The sequence below is a fragment of the Adelges cooleyi genome, unplaced genomic scaffold (genome assembly GCF_023614345.1).
Source record: "Adelges cooleyi isolate 19-005CV unplaced genomic scaffold, UGA_ACOO_1.1 ACOO_flye_CR_arks_rails_tigmint_CR_PRNA_23, whole genome shotgun sequence".
Lineage (NCBI taxonomy): Eukaryota > Metazoa > Arthropoda > Insecta > Hemiptera > Adelgidae > Adelges > Adelges cooleyi.
In genome coordinates this window covers 13,940,577-13,958,415 of record NW_026095893.1, presented here as the reverse complement: position 1 = coordinate 13,958,415, position 17,839 = coordinate 13,940,577, and the positions used below count along the sequence as shown (strand labels likewise).

The following is a 17,839-nucleotide window of genomic DNA, read 5'->3' as shown; positions in this document are numbered from 1 at the left end:
GCCAATTCGAGTAGCATATTAATAGGATTTTCAAGTAAAAAAAACATAAAAAAATATTTATGTAAAAATAAACAATTTAGTCGCATTTATTGTGTTTTTCTACAATCACGACGCGTTTATTGTGCAACACCGGTGTTTGGTTAAAAGTTATCTAAGCTAAATTATATTTTAAACAAACGCGGAAACATTCATTTAACAGAAATTGTCTTTTTTCGTCATAAAATATAATGTTGTATTAACACTAATTTGTACTTAATATTATATACATGCTACCACTGTACATTTACAACGCAATGACTTCAGTTTTGTGACATTTCATAGTTGTTCTCAACCTTTCCGTTAAGTCTTATTTGTCATTTATACACCCGGTGCAGACCATGAATGGGGTAGGAGTTAAGAAAGTTCAGATCCTTCAAAACCCTTTGAGTTCTCACGAAATTCATGGTTAAAAAAAATTCTTAAGTGAGTGCTATGACAGTTAAGTCGTTCATATTTAAGAAGCATATTAAAGGATTTTAATTTCCCTTAACCCCCCCCCCTTTAGATCCACGCCCAACTAAACATGTAAGGGTTTAATTCATTATACCCAGTAACTCAAATTAATTGTCTGATAATAAACGCTTGTCTAATAACCACTCTGTTAATTACCAGTTGTCACGTGTAAGGTTTCATGACTGGTATGATATGATTGTAATAATAATATCATGTTGTACATACCGGGTTAGGCAAAAAAAGGTGATGAACTCAAAATGATTATTTAAAGTAGTATAATATTACACACTTATTGTTGTTAAAAAACATTTTAATTTGTTAAAGTCAATGACAGTTTTATTTTCATATTATCAGTTAATTTTAATTTTACTTAAATATCTATTAAAGTCATCGTTCACTAAAAAAATATTGCCTACCGTCATTTGTGTTCCAATTTCGAAGAGGTACATCACATTATCATATTATGCGTTTGGAGTTTGGACATATTATAACGTTTTTTCAGCACTTAAGTATCCTGTTAGTAGTGCGTTATGTCGGACGTTGATGACGACGGTAATAGACAATGAGTAATAATAACGTCTCGACACACAGCGGTGGTGTGGGGAGTGTCCATTGTTGTATTGGTGTATGGAAATCAATTACCCGCATTATACTCTGAAAAAAAAATGTTTCAAAACGATTATTGTAAATTAAGTCAGGTTTTGAACTATGGTAATTAAATAAAAATAAATATGCCTAATATTTCTTATAATATTGATATTAAATATTTTATTCGTTCCAAATGGTAGCCGGACTCTTTATTAACTGCCTGGGCACGAGTGCGCTGTCTTAACAAAGTCCACTATACTTATGTAGGTAGTATGTATGTAAGAAAAAAAATCGAATAAATCAAAACAATCAAGTATAATAATTTTCAACACTCAAATGCAAATGGATGCGTTTAAAAGATGACAATAACTATTATGATTGTCCTGTTGTCATATTATATTGTATACTTACAACGGGTTGATTTGGAGGGGGAAAATTGCATCTTAGAAATACTTGCACCTCCACCGTAATAACATCATTAATTGCCATGTTATAGTATATGACCATAGACAATTCAATATTACATGTACACTCTAGCGTTCAGATCATATATATATATATATATATATATATATATGATACTTTATGAACTGTTTCTTCGACACGATATCGATTTTTTAATAACAGTAATTCCTATATTACTAATGTTTCATGATTTTTTTCCAGTCGTCCGTATATAGCATCAAAAGACATGCCGCAATTATGTGCTGTTATTAAATTAAAAGTAGGTACCGACCGCACTTGTTTAATAATATGCATTATATAAAATTGTATAACATACGTTTTTAATACATCTACGCTTTATGGACTTCTAAACTGCCTTGGGGGCGTCCGTTAACTTGTCGATCCCGACACTTTGCCCTTCAACCGTTAACAGGATGTCCTGGAACTACAATTGTTCTTGTAGTATTGAAATATGATTGTCGTTTGATTAGTACCCAATGGTCTTAGTAACATGCAATGCATTTTTTGTTTTTACCCAACAACCACTTCTTAAATAATTGTCTTATTGTATCAAAGTAGAAATTTTATATTTGGTCTTGTTTCGGTTATTTATATATAGAGCTTTGACATCATCGACAGTCCAGTCTCGAAAGCAATAGTTTTAAATGTAACCGTTTTAAATCGCTAGATTAGTATTTAAGTTAAGGTTAATTATAATCAGCCTGAAAGCTAGGATTGCAAGCTCAATGCCAATTTTAGAGTCAATAGTTATTCTACACGACTTGAGTTTATGAAATCATAAGCAATAGCTCAAAGAGAAAAAAAAATAAAAGACAAATCAAATATTTTAGATAATGTTGTATGTAATTATTTTAATTTGTATGCCTCATATGGCCGGTGCCGCTGAAGGAAACGGTGACACGTTTTTACTTATATACTGTAAATGCTTCCTATTGGTTTTACATATACACCGCGGTTCATTTGTGAACACAAAACAACACAACCGTGTGTAATATTCGTTTCGATTAAAAAAAAATTACATTGCATTCCGATCTGAACGCACCTGTACATACCTACATACGTACACGCATATACCGGCGGCGGGTGAATTATTGTAAGTCTCGTAAGATCCGATTGAAGCCCGGGGCGGCGATACATTATAACTAGGTACGTTTCTCCGAATAATTAATTACACACAATAATACTATAGGTGGAATTATTTCTGGAAAAAATATTAATATTATTATTGCCATCAATCAACAGCTGGGCCATGATTTCTTTAGATCATCGTCATGATTCTCTCCCGAAAGGTATAAATCCTACAGACGTTATCGCATCAATCCCGACCGTATGTAATACAATATGAAATATAGTTTTCAAAACTCTTCTCGATCGTCATCACTTTCAACCACTGCAGTGTACCGGCAATTTTATTTAAACATAATCTCCTATAACATATCAGGTATATAACAGTAGGAAACAGTGGCATCGATTTTGCCAAAAATTGGCTGCCGGATATTGACATATTCGGTTAAGTAGGTATATCAACAATTTTAGAAGTCGTCGAGTCAAAAATTATTACCCGTCGTCAAATATATAATATATTTTCAAATACATACCAATTTTGTATAATATGGCACCAGAGAAACAAGGATTTCTTAACATACCGACCTGTATTGAGTTATCAAATAATGTTTTTTTCTGTATTGTACATCAGTGAGGTCTTCAATAGAACTTGATTCACAAGTGTGTGGAGTCCATAAAACAAAAGGGATAAGTTTTAGAAGATACAAAGTAATTTTTATGAGAATGGTTACATATAATATGACATTCTGGAACACAATATTGTGTGTCTATAGTTAGAAAAAAAAGAAGTTGTAAAATGTTAATGGAACCAGCCATACGCTTTCCAAGTGCAATTTTTAGCCTAAAAAAAACCAACCGATATCGTTTGCATAAAAATACAATGTGTTGTATCTGTCATCCACGTAATAGGTTAAGTTGTTATTTTGAAGGAAAAAAAACTGAACGTTTTGAACGCGCTTTCTTTCTATTTCGCTTGACCGGTAATGCACATTAAGTATTCATATTATGCTAATAATAATATAATCATGACTTTAACACGTGATTTCGGTAACGGTTTAGGTGACTCACAATTCAGGCATTCTAAGCGTCATCAGTTTTGTTTTTTTCCCCTTTCAAATTTATACGACCGACGATTAAGCTATAATAATAGTCGATTACAATTGTACCGAGTTAAAACACTGAATTTTTTTAGTTTTTAATTTTAATCAAAACCTTGCCGGGATAAGCGGTCAACGGTAGACTTGTGTGTCGTAGTCGGACCACCTGGGATGGGATACCACAACAGGTTTACTTTGTCGAGCAACTAGATACGACTTATGATAATATTAAATAAATTGTAAACGCTTAAACTCATTTAATAGCGGCTACAAGTGTGTGTACTGTGAATTGTCGTCGACCGATGTTTGTCACACTCGATAATGTAGTGGAAAATTAAAAAGTCATGTACAACAGCGATAAAAATTCCTACTAAACAATGTAATAGATAAATAGGTAAGGTATACGGGCGCGTGTAAAAGCTGAAAAAAAGTAATAATAAACGCAACGTCGTGTCCACCATCATGCGTTGTCGTCGGTTGTATGTTATAATAATAATGAAGTAGGTATATATTGTAATTTTTTATTGAATACAATATGTTGTATTGTAATGATGCGATAAACGCACTTAAGCATTGTTATTTTTATCTGGAGCCTACCGATTTATTAATTACTGAGTTGTGTTTTCAAGTTTTCTCGGGTTCATTTGTAATACTTTCAAATGGAAAACAACACCAGGTATCCGATAACAAAAAAATAATAATAATAAATGCATAACTGTAAACTGCAAAACACATCACGTGAACAGTTGCCAATGTCTACTCAACTTTGTGTTCTTCTTTACCCCTTTCGAGTTATCAAATGTTTTCTGGCTAACTTACCTTAGAATACTCGAAGTCCATTGGTGGTCGACGGCGATATTCTAGTTAAGAATATATACATTTTTGAAATATATTTTCTTCTCTCGTGCGTTATGAGTATTATGACAAAGATTAAAATAATAAAAAAAAAAACCGTGTAAGCAATAAACAACCGACCGTAGGCCACACAATGTATTACCGATCGGTCACGTTCACGAATTTATGTATTAAAATATATATTATATACTGGTTGCAGAACTAAAAAAAAATGTCAATTTTCAAGATAATACAATATCATGTATATTTATAATAGTATTATGTATGCTAGAGAGTTATGTGCTCGCGCAATGATCACGTACTCGGCGTACGCTCAAACAATGTTTTATAATAGTTTACATTCGACCATTATGATGTCTTATGCGTTTAAGATTCGAACAGTTTAAGTTTAAAGTAATTAAAAAAAAAAAATGTATGAATAAGAATAATACGGTTTGTACCTAACCATCGTGAGCTTATAAAATATGATTTTGGAGTAACAAATAAGAACTGATATAGTATAGCGGAAATGAGGTTATACCTAATATTAACTGTTAACGATGTGTGTTATAAAAGAGTATCTAGTGACTATGAAAGCATTTGAATGGACGAAGCGGGCAATGAGTGCGTCAAACGTGATGAAACTGCATCGATTAAATATTAAATAAGGCGATGCCAGGTTAGAAGTAGAAAAAACCATCAGTCTAAATCAACCTTTGGGATAAAAGTTTTCTGAATCGATTTCGAGAGCACAAAACTAGTTCAAAGGGACGCCCAAGTCCGTGGACCAATCAATAGATACGTATATTATTGAATTAAAATTAACCTAATCGCCAACTCGGACCCGAATAGAGATATCGTTAAGAGAGAGAACGCGTTTTGAATGTATTGCAATAATTATTATTAGTGTACCCGTGAGTTTATTGCAATAATTATATTCATCGTGCCATTAATCAACTGTATTACCACTTTGTTCTATTTCTGACCGTGTAAGCTGCGTGCAGCAGTGTGCATTTTACAATATTCATGACAGGCGCCGCAGGACGTTAAAAATACCTACCGGTGGTTGTGAATTTTGGCATTAATCGCACACCGGTGTCGGTGTCCGGGATCTATTATAATATGTCTTATTTTGATATTGTTATCATTTTAGCACCACCGCGCTCGATCGTGCAGACTTCAGCGTCGTTGTGCGCCATTCAAGGTTTGCCCGTTAGACCGGTGCAACAGTAAACACAGTCGTGTCCACTGCAAAATCGCAATATTAATAACAACGAAACGAGAAACCGATATTATAATAGGTGGTATACCTGCTGCTGTCTGTCACGTGTGTTTTGTGCTGTTGTTTCGGATGGAAATATTCGACCGAGCTCGCCGACAAAAGAGAACGCGCACGGTGTCTCGTTCGCAGAACATAAAACTACGTATATTCGCTTATACCCGTGTTCGGAGAGTAAATAATATCGATAATTTTTTTCCTGACCACAACGGTCGTCGGGCGTTAACAATACTTGTATTACAATTTCGTATTCTTCACATATTATTATTATATATTTGTATATATATTATTACATGTATTTCTTCTTGCCCCGACCGTAGTAATAAAACCGTTTTTTAATAGCTTGTCGGCGGCTTATGCCGACCCCCCCCTCCCCTCCCGCCCATCGCCCTCCCCTCTCGCCGCGTCACACTTGCACCGGCGTCGTTTTTCGCTCTTTCGCCCCGCCGGCCTCGTTTTTTATGCGTTTGCTATTAAAAAAAAAAATCCTATAGATTAATATCATATTTTTAGATATTATACGATTATCAGAAACGTGTGTCGTTTAAATCACCACAAGACAGACGGCCGGGGCTGCCGAGCCCCGACGGCGGTGGCCTTTTCAATACACACACAGCTGGCTGATATATTTCAAGTCGTAAAACTATTCTTATTGAGTGTTTACTATAATATGGAGGAGAATGCGATTTCCTTAAAAATTAAATCCGATTGCGTAAAGCGTTTTCGTTTCAATCTCGTTATAAAAGAAAAAGCGTTTTTTTATTAGGGCCTCTTCTTCTATAAATTATTGAAAAGTGTGTCCAAAATGCTTTAGACGTGACTAAATGAAGGTCATACATGAGAGATATCAAGACTAGACTGATTGGAGAGAGTTGCATTAACCTCTGACGACTATTTCTGTTTTACAGTATTATTTTGTTATTGTCGTTTACAAGTTACTCCCCGTTCGAATGCTGACTCTATTGTGTTAGGTTATAAAACAAAATGAATTTGTGTGATTAATACACCTAGTAAATATTATGACCTTGCGATGGAAATCAAAGAATCAATAAACGATTACATTTTATAGAATTATTCTATAAAAGGCGTTGCTAATGGTTTAACGTATAATTGCACAGAAACGATTAAAAAAAAATTGCATACCATTTTAATACGTTTCGGAGAAAACTATATACATTTCATTATTACCCATATTACTATTGTTTTGCTCGTGTAGCTGTTTATGATTTTATTGATTTGATAGGGATAACTCTTATAACATACTCTAATAATACTCTTATATACTCTTATATACTCTTATAATATTAAGTACAATACATACACTGAGGTCGTTAAATTATATTATTACTGCGAATACGACAATTATTAAACCATTGTATTTCGCTATTAGTATTGATATCAATTATTAAAAAGGTCTATATATATATATATATATATATATATACCCACATCAGTTTTCTTTGGAATCGTTGTCGTTTATTAATAAAAATGTCTTAGAAAATAGTTTTAGCCGATTTTGGACAAAATGTTGCTACCGGATACCAGTGAATTGGCCCGCTCGTCCTTTATGTTAAAAGTTATCTTGTACCATACAATATACTAATTGCTTTATTTGAATGCTAGTCTGTGCTAGGCTATATAACATAGCCGTTTCGTCAATAGATTGGATTAAAAAAATAAATAAAACCGTTTTTGGATACGGGCGAGATCATATTTTATGACACGTCCGTTTTTTATATATACATAATGCTTTACAATAATGATAATAATAATAATATTATTATTGTTGGAATGTGTACGATAAAAACTCGATTTGGCCAATAAATCAAAAACCTTTTTATCTTTCTTCTGCATATAATAATAATATTATTATTATAATATGTGCCGGCAATTACGACCACTACAGGGTTCCTCGTGTTCATATTATTATTATTATACTGTGATGATACACCCGCGCGTCAACGTGAACTGTGGGACCTGTTATATGCATGAGTGTGTTATATACAAAATCACATTATTGTGTATTTAATACGATTATATAATTTATAATAACGGTGTGCTATGATAATATTAATAATGAGAAAACGCCCGGGAAATCAAGTATATCGACGAGGTAGCACCGGGAAAATAAATTTTATAGTAAAAAAAAAAAAACAACAGCAACGTTCCCAATCATGTAATATAATAATATGCGTTTGGGATAAAAAAAATATTTATACAATAATATAATATCATACACGTGTGTATGTGTATGTGTGAAGGTAAAGCATAAATCACCTTGGCATTCAATTGAAAAATCATAATTATTTACACGATAAATGCGTTAAGTATAACTTATTCAAACACACGAGTTGGTGATCAAAATAAAAATATTCTCGTTAAAGCACTATAATATGTTTAGGCCAGAGATACACAAATATAAATATATGTATGTGGATAATATAGTATGCTTTACCTTAGTCCTTATGTATGTGAACATCTGGAAACAATAAAATAATACAGAATAAAAGATAATAAAATTATATTGCAATAATATTATTAAAACTCGGTATATTAGATTTGATCATTCATAATATATGTCATTTTTATGAATTGTCTTTTAAAATTTTATTTAGATTCCAGCGTGTGTACTGAACCTAACTCGACTGACGTTTATTGTATTGTACGGTGATAGTCTTGCACGTTATTAATGTCCGACGTGCAATATGTTTATGTACCTATAGTTAATCTAAAAATAATTCAGAATTGTTTAAGCATATTTGACTTGTATAGTGAGTATCCTGAACTTTGCCAACTCTATCGTTCTCGGGTCGCAACCGCATATGAAGTATTGTGTTAACAAGTTATTTACAGCTGAAAACATACTTGTTATAGTTAGTAAATGTTTACATTATGCATAGGTATCAGCTAGCGTTTATTAGTACTGTTGAAACAAGCGGTTTTTTCTCCGTCTTTCAACCATAAAAACCTTGTACATTAATGGGGTAATTTTTGTGCTCCAGTCGGTGGCGGTCAACTAACCGATACCTAAGGGGCATATTAAAAATCAAAATTTGCCGCCGTTTTCGTTATGGCAATATATTGGAAGAAAACACACGTGGTCGGCAGATTTGTTATATTATGTGTGAGCGGTGGCGGCGACCGAGTGCCAAAAACCAGACGGTACCACCATCCCGTACCGCATCCGTTTTAGGTATAAAAATATAAATATATGGACATCATAATGGGGTAGGATTTTTATTCGTCACACGGACAAAGTCATAAGAGGGTAAGTGATATCATTTTACAGCCAAACACATGACTGTTTTATGATTTTAATCAATTAGAATTAATAGAAAACAAACGCTATGGGCTCAAAAAAATAACTTCTATAAGAATGAAAAATATAAGTACAGTAAAAAATAAGAAAATACCACGTTATTATTGTACACACATTTATTATCTATACGGAAAACTATTTAGTTGAATTAAGTGGACGCCATACCCACCCAAGTATTTAGTAGTAAAGTATAATGATTATTTGGAAAAATTTAATTTATAGCATTGACTGTAAGGTATAGATTGTAAATAATAAGTATAAGTTGCTTAAATTATAACAAAAAATGCGGTTTAAAAACAGTTAATTTTATTCAAAACAGCAATTTTGATTGCCACACAGTGAACATTTATTTAAAAATAGTTGTAAAAATATAAGTTTTAAGTGATATGTTATGAAACTGTGACACCACCACCGAAATGCCACATGTCAATCGAGGCTGGTCACTGTGTTAAGTTTAGATCAAAGATAAATATCAAATGACAAGCGCGATTCAATATTTTGATTTATGCAAGTAATTAATTTTTTTTTTACACTCGAAAACTGCGAATTAACTAAGTAATCTCCATACTAATTCTAGTTCTTCCAAAACGGAAATTAAAATACAATTTTATTTGTTATTCGAATGTATATTAGCGGTAAATTATTATTTAATAATAAAAACGTATGCGTGGACTCAAGTCAAGTAACTATGTAGTTGATTTGTTGTTTATTATTAAACACATATTTTAAAAATATATATATTTTTTTTTATTTTAAATTAGTAATATTCATTGACTTTCCCGGCCTGTAGACAATACAGAATCTTCTGCGTTGTTTAAATGTGCGACAACACCAGTCGACAGTGTTAGAGTAAGTATCGAAATGAGGTCCCTGCACACCCAAGGCGTAACAAAAGTTGGCGCGTGTAGCGTTTTAACTCGATTTTTACTGCATCTTTTGGAGTTAATAAATCGCCTTATTGGTTTTACTGCCTTGTTATCAGACGGTTATAGGTTTTTAATATGTTAAAACGGCGGAAAATGCCGTTTGTACACGTTTTACTACATCTATAATCTATATACAATATAATATATAAATACATACATGTATAATAATTACGTTATATTATTTTTCCAAGCTGGCCACCGCGGCTGTGTAACATGCCTGGGCCGTGACTAGGTTAAAACCGTGTTGCGTTTTATACCTATGTATACAAGCTGCACAACAGCTGTTTTAACTGTCGTTTCGTGATAATTTGCTGACCCAAGAATGACAATAAAATAGTATACACGTTTAAATAATTAGTTATTCTATTATTTCTACCAAAAAGTCAGCTTATTAGTTACTTACCCATACAGCCGACAAAATATCTATCTAATGAATAATTATTATATTAATCAACTACTAAACGGTTTTTCGTTGTAAACTGTAAATTATACTCATAATATAGTATATTAATATACAGGTATCAATTATAAAAGTAAAATGTTTCTGTTTTGGCAAATTTACATGCGGGTTCCATAAGTTAACACAGTGCCAAACGCTTTTAAAAACAATACTATACAATAAATCATTTGCAAAGAACTACAAATAAAAAAACTTTAATACGCATGTGTTCAGTATATTATTTTAAGTGTACTAACTTTCTTGTTAACACCGGTAGTTTTTTTTCAAGTAAAATCTGTTAAGATCCGAAGTAGGAATGTCGTATAGGAACCTATACCAGGACCAACTTTGGATTCTTGTTTAGATACCTTTTTAAAATTAGGAATCCTCGCTGATAGTTCCGGGCAGGCCTTATATTTCCAAAACGTCACTTATGAGGAAAGAAGACCTAAATCCAATGTGCACCTCCGATAAAAAATTATCCCTTATTTTCACCAAACGCCTAACACCCTAGTCATTTATATAACGCGTCAATTGTCGAAATTCAGACCAGCTTTTTCGTTAACGGACCATTATTGAAGAAAAAAAAACACATGAAGTCATCAAGTCTGACGATATTATAATTTTTGTTGTGTGTGTGTGTGTTTGCATAAGGGGAATCGTTGTCTTAAAGATAAGATGCGATCCAAGTGGGTAAACAGAATATCAGAGAAAGGCGATTGGGTTGACCCGTCGAACATTACAGTTGGTATATTATAATATATATTTATAGGTAGGTACGTGTGTTCTTTATTATTGCCGTCATCGTCGTGGTGGAGAGTCCAGGTGTGTGTACGGTTAGGTCGTTGTTTGCTTCGTCAGTAATATAAAATGTGTGCAGTCCGCCGGGTATATACACACACATACCGCACTCGTCGGTATTATAAAATGTTTGCTTCCCGGTCCTTTTGATTGGACATTTCGCCGCTAAAAGCCATTCCGATAAAAATAAAAAAAACTCCAAATATTAATATCGGGCGTGCTCGGTTGTGTGTACAATACATAATAATATTATTATTATCGTAGTGTGTAATAACACCGGAGAAGAACACTTCGGTATAATATTATATTATATTATGGGCAAACACACACACATAGTACACGGCCGGTCCACCACACCCAACTCACAAGAACACCATAACATTGGTAAATATTTGACTATTGGAAACGACTTGGGGCCGCCGAGACGATCACGAGGTCGGGAGGTGGGAGGAATAGGACAATCGCTGTTTGTTGTTTTACTAAAGTTTTAATCGTTTAAATTTTATATAAAAGCGCATTTCCAGAGTCAGTGAGATACTCCTGCTGAAAAAGTATCAGCAATCAATCAAGCATAGTCCCCACAATTGTAAGATTTATAATTTTTACTGAAATTTTGAGGAAGCTTTCAGCGTTTTTAAAAGATTTACACTTCTTTAGCCCTCTTTCCCTCTAATACAGCCAATAATATAGCAGAATAATTAAAAAAAAATAGGAATTCACATATAAAAAAAAAAACGATCCTTATTACGAACTATTTATAATAGTTAAAAGTTAAAACTGACAGGACTGAGTCTAGCAAACATTTGCTCCCAATATAGAGTATTAATTGTAATTTACAATTTTTGGTTTCTTTGATTTTTTTTCTTAATCACGGAAAATTTAGCAGGTAGGGCTAAACAATAAGAGAAAATGTTGATGATAGCCCAGAAGGTGTGGAAACTGTTTCTTTATTTCGCTTTGTTAGGCATAGTTTCAGACAACAGATAATCTTAAAAATATTTTCAGTATATTGTTGATTATGATATATATATAGGTAACAATGACAAGAAACATATTATTATAGACAAATATTAGAGATTGACAATCAACAAAATATTGTATTCTATTGGTATTTTGAGTGTGTACGTCGAAGACATTATAATATAGTACCTATGTATAAGCGAGCACGCGCGTACTTATCCGCATGTATTTAAATACTATTATACAGCCTTCCAATCCAGCCCACCTGCGATGTTTTCTAGTGGAAGTCTGTATATAAATATTATATTGTTATTATTACATCATCATCATCATCATCATCAATGTGTGTGGGGACACTAGACGACACAATACATACCTTAATGACCGCATACGAAACAATCATGCCATTTCTTATGATATTATAGATTTTTACTTACATACATAATACATATAATATTACACATGCATATAGGAGGACGAATTTTTGATTTTTTTTTTTTAAACATCTTAAATATAGTAATATGTATACCTATAATACAATGGTGTTGGGGACAATAATAATGCGCCCGGCCCTATTTTGTATGAACTATGGAACTGTATGCACCGAAGGGATACTAAGGAGTTCTAATAGGACGTCTTTGCCATTACCGGATTAAAAAATTCACAAATTCGCTAAAGGTAAAATAATAAGCGCATGGCATCGAAAGGGCTAAACATGTGACCGGTAGGACGGGTAACCGCAAAGCTATAAAATATATTGGACTCCTCTTGACGTTAGTCGTTATGTATAGGTCGACTTACATGCATATTACTGTAAAATCAATACTGTAAGAGGTGTATGTTGGCCGTAAAGGAAAAACAACTCGTGTTGTTGCTATTTCAGTTACTTCTTCTCGCACAATATTACCTAATATTATAGTCCTCATTACTTTACTACAGCATAATATCACAATTATTTAATATGCATGCTACATGTATATATGTATGTACATGCTATATGTATGCTACATGTTAATTGTTGAGAACGTTCGGTTGATTTTGTTTTCACGAATTTCAGTCACGGCTATCACATTACGATTAGAGGGTTACAATATAAGCACCTGTTTGCCAAGGTACTTTACGAGGGTAGGGTGGTGGTGGTCTATTTTTATAATTTCGTTGGTTAAGCACCTCATGAACACGGCCTTCCCCAGACGAATGCCGAATTTGATTCAGTTATCGTATTTTAAGCAATGCTCGGAAAATAATAATACTAATTTGTTTACAGCACTTTTTGATTGGACAATTGGAATTGATTAGCCACAGCTAAAGCCAACAATATAATATTGTAGGTGCTTATAGCTATACAGCCCACGAGATAGAGACTGAGCATAGAGTAATAACATACTAGGTACTCGCCACTTGGTATATAATATTATACAGTATAAAATATGTACTGCGGGATAGTAATACAGAGGAGCCGGATGCGACTGTATGGTGACGATGTGCATTGTTGTATCGAGTTGCGCCGTGTAGTAGTCGTTTCCCCCCAACAGACCGGATGAGTCGCTTTAATATAAAAAACAGGCGTGTTTTAATCAGAATCCCCGGCCAATAGCAATCGTTCAATGGAGGATTTTTATCAAATACACGCCAACGCATTTATTCGTCAAAGTTCAAACCCATCCGTATAATATTATCTTCTTTAATATTATTTTAACTGCAACATAAGAAGTATTATAGTATATACACATCCATTAAAATTATTATGTAGATTCATCAACAATCAATGTAATTTATGACATTGATTTTAGAATATACACTCTAAAAGTATATATTAAAACTAATGTTTATGATAACATCGAAATGTGTACAAAGAAAGAAATTTACAAATGTATTATGATGTGTTCAGATTTTGTATCTTGATTCTTGTATCAATGCTATCCTCTGGATATAGACTTAAAAACTATAGGTACCTACGCCATAGGCTGTAATACACAACGGTTGTATTTATTGTAACTCTGAATGAGTTAATAGTTTGTACTAAATTAGATTAGGTTAAACAAAACAACTTTTAACACTGAAAACTACATTTTCGATCACTTATTCAAGTTAAAAGTCAAACTTGATGAATTAAATCAATTTTTCCCTATTTTACACGTTTAAAACGTATTTATGGCTGTAGAATAAAAATTTTATTTATTTGTTTAAACGAAAAATCAATTAGACAGTAAGGTTTATATGATTAATATTTTAGTTAAAACAAATAAATAATTAGTTCAGTTAATACTAATATATGTTAATCTTAGGTTAACCTAACCTGGAATTGTAGCTAATATTAACATATTTAAAGAGACCAAACACCCCAAAAACAAACGAGGTAGTTTAAAAAATCCCAACAATTGTTGAATTTTATAAAATTTGGTAATGCATTTACATGTTTTACACGAAATACATATGTGGGTGCATTGAGCATTTACAAATAGCATTGTTCCGTCATTCTGGGACGTATATTGATGTCTGTGTATTAACCTAACCATACTCATATTGCATATATATATATATATATATATATATATGCATAAACATTACACGTGTTGTTGTGTGTATACTGTTATATTTTCTAACGCGCTATGAACTCTTCGGCTGGCAAATATTATTATATTTATTTTCCTTTTTTTTATCACCTTGGGGCAGTTTTATAATAATATAATACGCGGACCATGCGCATAATGCAACCGCTGCAAGACGGCCGGTAGAAGTCTAATTTTGTTTTATAAATGATTCTGACAACGTATCGCAGACTGTAATTATAAGTCGTAAAAAGTGCGCCGGTAAATGCATTACAGTGGTCTACTGCGCCCCCCTACACGCATAATATTGTTCTGAGTGTACAATATATATATTTTTTTCAATATATTTTATACACATGTACTTACCCGCAGTAATGTATATAGCCGGGCATGCCGCACATTTTAACTTGCCACGGTATAGTATACCGGGTGGCAATCCGCAACGACTGCACTATATAGTATTATCACAACCAAATACCTACTAACATTAATATAGAAAAACAAAGCTTGATGACTTTTACATTTATATAAAAATATTAATTATTATATACCTGTTTAGTATGATTATATAATTATAACTAATACAATATAGTGCAATAGCGCTAGTATGAGCAAATAGCGTAGGTATAGGTAATAATATGCGTCTAAAGACATCCTGTATACATTACACTCGGCTTGCTACTAGTATTTTATTATGTTTTTGCGACCGACAAATTGCAAAGTATATTGTGCTGGCGGCATGTTTTTCCCGTATTTAATCGGATCGCCCACCGTATAATAATGTGTACGACCAGAATGTATATATATATTTTGTAATATATTATTATTATATTACATGTTCTACTAGTGCACAAAACGGACATATATTATAATTTATAACAATAAAATTCAACGTATACACACTAAGTAAACCGATTTAGACTAGATAGTGACTCATATTGTTGTTGTTAAAAAAATACGATAAAGAAGTGAACTACCAGTAAAAAACACTCATTTTACTTGATACGTTTGCGATTTTTCAGGTACTCCCATCAGCCGTCTACCTATCATGGCCAAACGCGTGTTGGACTTGTACACCCTGTACAAACTGGTCGTACAAAGGGGTGGAATCGTGGCGGTCATCACTAAGAAATTGTGGCAAGAGATCATCAGGGGACTTGGATTGCCGCCGTCCATCACTAGCGCAGCTTTTACCCTACGCACACAGTAAGTTAATAAGAGTTTTTTTTCAATAGTTATTCTTTAAATTTGCACATGTTACGTTAAGTTATTTAGCATGTTAACAGCTTATTTTGTTTTGAGTTATAATTTATTATACATTTAAGTACTTTATTCAAATTATTATTATTTATTTATTACTATGTATTACATAATTAGAAGATTGACTGTAATGGTAATTTTCGCAGGTATGTCAAGTACTTGTACGCATACGAGTCCAGGATGAACCAGTTCAGTTCACTAGACGAGTTGAACATGGCTATTGCCGGGAACAGGCGCGAGGGCAGGCGGAACAAGTCATTGCTGTCCGAGTACATGCCGCAAATGACTGGCGGCAGCGGCCAGATCGGCCACAATCCGCACTCCGGTTCGCCGTCTTCGATGGCTCACCACCATCATCATAATCATCAACAGCAACAACAGCAGCAGCAGCAACAACATCAACAACAGCAACAACAACAGCAACAGCAGCAGCAACATTACGCCAGCGTTCTGGCCGCCGAGGACAGGTTCCGTCACTTGGCCGCGGCCATCATGGACAACAGACAACGAGCCTCTGTCGTGGATCAGACGCGACAACCGCCCTTGTCCGGCGGAGCAGGCAGTCCGCTGGCTGCGTCCGTTGCCGAACAGCCCTTTAACGGCCATCAGACGTATCCAGCTTCGGTGCCGGCGGGCGCCGTCCCTCGGCCGACCGGCGACCAGACAAACAAACAGAGAGGTGAGCTTAAACAAATTACCATTGCAATAGTAACCTAACCCAACCTTACCTATAAACTAGAAAACTGCTTATCAACATGTCGCACCCCCGCTTGAAAAGTGACAACTGGAAAAACATGATTATATTTTTATTGTGTAAAAACGTCATAAGTCTATTATTATTTTTCACAAACTTTACTTTTGGCATTACAATATTTTACTGATGTACAATATTATCGAATATTATTATTAAAAATAGAGAATGTCGACAGTTTACAGGAAAAAAGAGCATAGAGAGTATAGTGGAAAAAAACAAATTAATTGATCAATTAATTTTGCTCAAGACTCGTAGTTTTTATGCTAGAGGACACAAATATATAATATTTAGATATGTTTGGGATTAAATATCAATAATATTTGTATCTTATGAGTGCATTTTTTCCGGGTGGGCGGGTGTCAAATATGTTTTCCCTCAAATGTTTGTGGATGAGTGCCACTGAACTTAAAACATAATACATAGATCATTTTTTTTTAAAGCTAAACAAACCAAAGGGCCGACGATGCCTTCCCGAGGAGAGAGGTTTCTTAATCATTTATATATACCGGGACGTGTGGGGTTTAGTTTGTATTATTATATAGACTATAGCTAGCATATAGCTAATGTCTTTTAACTTTTGATATTAATAAGACAACCGAGTCACTAAAAAAATATTACCCTTTCTAATTATGTTCATAGCGTCTCTCTGACACAAAGATTCTATAATAAATAATATTGTTAACGCGATATTTTCTTCGTGTATCGCTACTTTTATTTGTATCGGTCATGTTTACATGAAAATCAAAATAAATCGTCGCGGTCTTTTTTTAACACGTTCGTTTTTTTTGTTTTCAAAATAATATATTATGCGCCAACAACAATGTAATAATTATATTATTATAATATATTGTTGTCGCATATCTCACATATTGATTGGTCTCATTCATCCGGTGTATTTGTAAAACATGTATAATATTGCCTATTATGATGTTTTCCACGCGCATTATTATTCCTTATAGAAAGAATCGACTATTTTTCTTTTCACGTAAACGCAGTAATTACAACATT

At 33.4% G+C, this 17,839-nt stretch overlaps 1 protein-coding gene across 2 annotated transcripts in view; it reads left to right on the top strand.

The window, feature by feature from the left end:
* The window catches only part of LOC126835444 (protein dead ringer-like), a 70,614-nt gene that overhangs the window by 45,341 nt on the left and 7,434 nt on the right, over positions 1-17,839 (top strand). For both annotated transcript variants that reach the window (XM_050568036.1, XM_050568037.1), the window contains exons 5-6: positions 15,840-16,023; positions 16,224-16,756. In XM_050568036.1, the coding sequence (XP_050423993.1) occupies positions 15,840-16,023; positions 16,224-16,756 (717 nt within the window). The remainder of the gene's footprint in view (positions 1-15,839; positions 16,024-16,223; positions 16,757-17,839) is intronic.